The sequence below is a fragment of the Palaemon carinicauda genome, chromosome 19 (assembly GCF_036898095.1).
Source record: "Palaemon carinicauda isolate YSFRI2023 chromosome 19, ASM3689809v2, whole genome shotgun sequence".
Classification (NCBI taxonomy): Eukaryota; Metazoa; Arthropoda; class Malacostraca; order Decapoda; family Palaemonidae; genus Palaemon; species Palaemon carinicauda.
The window spans coordinates 28,460,236-28,464,515 of NC_090743.1; the positions used below are offsets into that span (position 1 = coordinate 28,460,236).

The 4,280-nt window shown below is 35.6% G+C and overlaps 1 protein-coding gene across 1 annotated transcript in view; it reads right to left on the reverse strand.

The window, feature by feature from the left end:
• Positions 1-4,031, reverse strand: part of LOC137658181 (uncharacterized) — a 4,058-nt gene extending 27 nt beyond the window's left edge. Inside the window, exons 1-2 of the mRNA XM_068392859.1 lie at positions 565-4,031; positions 1-100 (exon numbers count right to left, since the gene is read on the reverse strand). The exon at positions 1-100 is cut by the window's left edge and continues 27 nt beyond it. Coding sequence (XP_068248960.1) covers positions 1,245-3,977 — 2,733 coding nt within the window. The 5' untranslated portion in view covers positions 3,978-4,031 and the 3' untranslated portion in view covers positions 1-100; positions 565-1,244. The remainder of the gene's footprint in view (positions 101-564) is intronic.
• Between the last annotated feature and the right edge of the window lie 249 nt (positions 4,032-4,280).

Genomic DNA, 4,280 nt, shown 5'->3' on the forward strand with positions numbered 1-4,280 from the left:
TTTGAGAGTATCCTTAGGAGGACCGACCTTGTGTCAAAGGGTAACGACAAGGGGGTGAAAGTTTCGGTCCTTCCCAATTTCCCGCAACTTCAAGAGAGCCCTGAAGAAAAACAAACAAACATTCTATTACCCCCTAATAATAATAAACTTAAATAGTAACGACAAGGGGGTAACAACTGCAAAAACCTAAATTAGCATAAACACATCTCGAAAAATAAAATAAAGAATTAGAGTTAAAGGATCCTTCAAAAACTTACATTTATATATAGGAACATTACTTCCATGAAGCTGATCCTAGAAATTAGATTTTCGAGAAGTTAAAATAAACGAATAGTATCCGAAGATAAAACAAATTACTTACAAATTATTATGTAGTTTTTTATGCTTCAATAGGTATATATTTAGTTTAATAAGATATGTTAATATGAATCAGTAAATATAACGATTAAATTCAGGACTATTAAGCAAGTTTGCAAATAAGTGTGCAATCATTTCCATTGGTAAAATGATAAGAAGGCTAGGATCACTTTAGAAATAGACACCCATCATTTCGTTGTGACGTACCTTAAAGCCTTATCGGCACCTCGGAAGTTCGGCAATAAATGAAGTATATCCTGTGTCTAAGATCGTAAGAGACATGTCTTCGTTGCTGGCAAGACTTGAGCAGGAGCGGTGATTTGGGCACAGTTCGTTGTAATTAGCCGTCCATTATTAATATAACCGTCGAGCTTGAAAGAAAAGCAACCGGCTCTATGTTGATTCCACCAACCAAACCAACTAACTGACTGGTACGAATTTTCCAAACGGACTCCACTACGACTGTCTCAGCTGCTCAGCGTTTCCTTTCCTCGGAAAACAAAAGAAACAAACAGTAGTAACTGCTCGTTAACAGTTGTTATACCTTCGAGACTTAAAAGGTGTTTACCGTCACAACGAAAATATAATTACTTATTCCCTTTATAAGCTCGAAGTAAACATAGAAAAACTCAATTAAATTTACTAAATTATACTAATGATTACATTATTCAAATTAACAATAATTAAACCAAATATTAAACCTTTAAGAACGCATTATATAAGAACAATGATAAATAGAAGAAAAACATAAGTGATGTAATAATTTTACATCATTTTCAACACTCCAGGGAAGGGATTCAGTTTTTTTACAAAACATGTAAAAAGTTGAATTTAAAATGAAAACATGCATATTTACAATTACATATTTACAAAGTTATCAAACCATCTCAGTCTTGGAGCACATGCCTAGTCCTTTTCTCTGACTCGACTGCTGCCCTTCTCCTTGACCTTCCTCTAAATTTAGGTTTGGCATCTAATTCCTCATTAACTGAAGGATTGATCTCTTCAGCAATATCGGGTTTTAAAAGAGGGATGAGACTGGTTATATGCCTTTTCACCAGCTCATTTGTTTTACCTTTCAAAACGATAGCATTAGTCACCTCACCACTTGTATTCTTAATTACCTCTGTAATTTTTCCCATAGGATAGTTAAGGGGTTTTACATGAGTCTCTTTGATTAAGACAATATCACCTACATTAAGATGCTTATGATGACAAGGACGATATCGGTCCTTCTTATCAACTGCCTGTTTTATTAGGGTAGCTAAAAACTCCGAATGATAATTGTCTATGAGATTTTTTCTGATTGCATTCAGTTTTTGATAATTATTCTTTATCCTTTCTGACGGGGTGGTACCAAGAATGTATTCAAGATCAATCTCAGGATCAGGCTGTAGATCAGGAATGACATTGATGGATAAGAGATCATAGCCATGAATAAGCCTTTCCGGAGTGATAGGGTGAGGAACAGGCTCGTTGCTCGAATCCCTTAATGCCTCTTTAAAAGCAATTGGTCGCCTATTCACCAAGTGACAAGTTTGACTAACAACAAATTCAAAATCTCTAAATTCTAGAACATTTGTACCAATGGACTTATTTATCAAATGTTTGACCATCTTTATACATATCTCTACCAAAGAACCCATCTGACTGCAGCCTTTAAAATACCGATCAAATTTTATCGATTGTACACCAGCCTCATCAAAATGCATCTGGGTTTCAGGATCTTTAAGAAAATCCATTATGATGTTACCTCCTGCTACTATCTGTGTGCCTAAGTCACTTACACAAAACTGTGGCAATCCATAATCAAACGTGTGCAGCATAAAAGAGCGAAGGAATTCTTTAACAGACATATCCACGCAAATCTTCAAATTGACTGCTCGAGTAAACATACAGGTAAGGCAAAGAACCCACACTTTTAGCTTTCTATGTTCCTGTTTAACAGTATAAGGACCAAAATAATCTATGTACACATACCCAAAAGGAATCTCAGAAGGATGCAATCTAACATCACGATATGGGGACTGATTCAGTTTCACAGAACGACCATTATACCTTTTGCACGTAACACAATCCTTAAGGACATTTTTAACAACTGAGAAATAGTGAGGTATCCAAAACTCTTTCCGCAGCTCTGCTAAAAGTGAATAACATCCAGCATGTTTCAGCCTTACATGCAAATCAAGAATTATCAACTTTGTTAACTCACTATGCTTGTGCAAAAGAATAGGGAAATAGCATCTTTCACCCTCTTTCCACCGATCACATTTGCTTCTCACCCTCAGAATTCCAACCTGATCAGGATAAACATTAAGCTGACTGACAAGATTGGGTATGTTCTTGACCCTTTTCAAATCAGACCCAAAATAATCAAAGACTTCAGGGAAATAGACAAGCTGATCTTTCAAAATTATGTGCATAACAGCCTCTTTGTAATACCCAGATTCAATAACCATCAAATCCTTACAAGTTGGTCTGTTCAACTTTGTGCGAGCCTTCCACTTATTCCAACATCTCAGAACCCTAGCAATTACAGCCACTAAATGGCGAAAGTCAGAATATCTGTTTGGAGAAACTAGATATTCAGATGATATGGAAAGTTTATTGCACTGTATATTATAACTACCAACGTCTTTGCTTTCAACATTATCATCATTGATCTTGAATAAAGGATTCGGGATGGTGAAACTCAGTACATTTTGACTAATTGCTACATCACTTGACTGAATTTGTGGTCCTGAGAAATAGTTAGTTTTCTTGAGTTGTTTGTATGATAAACATCTAGTTATGCAATCCCCAGGATTATTCTGCCCACTTGTGAAGGTAAAGTTCACAGGGAAGATTTCACAAAGCTGATTTATACGATGTAACCTATTCAATATAAAATTGGATTTTCCCTGCATTTTATCAAGTTTACTAGCATAGGAATTTACCCAAGTTAACGCTACCAAACTATCCGAATACAAAGTCAGTGCTTTAATATTAATGGGAATGACACATGCAGGACCAGACAGTTCTTTATAAAGTTCCATAAGCATCTCTGTACCTAAACTAATAGCCTGCAACTCCAGGGAAGGGATTGATTTAGTCTTCAAATTTGTGTTCACAATTCTGTTTTTGGCCAATACAAAACTAACCTTACCTGTATCTATATTCTCAATATAAAGTACGGCTCCATACATGAGACTACTTGCATCAACACAAGCTAGTATCCTATAAGATGCATCTCTTTCCCCTACAAACCGTTCTACCATAATTTCAGGAGTTGCATTAGCTTGTCTTGAAATACAGTTCCACTCTTTCATTCGCTCTTGTGACAATGGATCATCCCATCCAAGTGATTTGTCACACTGTAAGCCATGCATAAAAACTCTAGATCTGTTAAAAACTGGTCCATTGAAATTATATAAATCAAAATTAGAGGCTATCGACCTGAGAATTAAACGTTTTGTATTGGCTGATCCCTCAAGAGCAATAGGTCTAGTTGACAATATATCATCTTGCCTATGCCACTGCAAGCCTAAAAGTTTAACTTTACTGTCAGTTTTGTTTTCAAGACCAGCATCAATATCCTCCTGAAGTGAACTATCATTAGTAACAATTTGTTGTAATTCCATCTTATAGGGCTCAAAAATAGATGGCAATAACTGATAAGCCCATTTCAATGTTGATGAATCACTACAAGTGAAAGCACCATTATCCATATAAAATAATTGATAAATCAACCTTTTCAAACATACAACAACCTCAGAATTCCCTTCAGTATCCAGGACCAAAATCTTGTACAAACTCAACATCAAAATTGTTGGCGAACATCGTAATCCAAAACTCAATCGCACATTCTTATACCCCACAAGAGAAAAATCTCCTTTCTTTACATTACGATACCAAAGAAATAGTAATTTATTCTGATCAGAGGG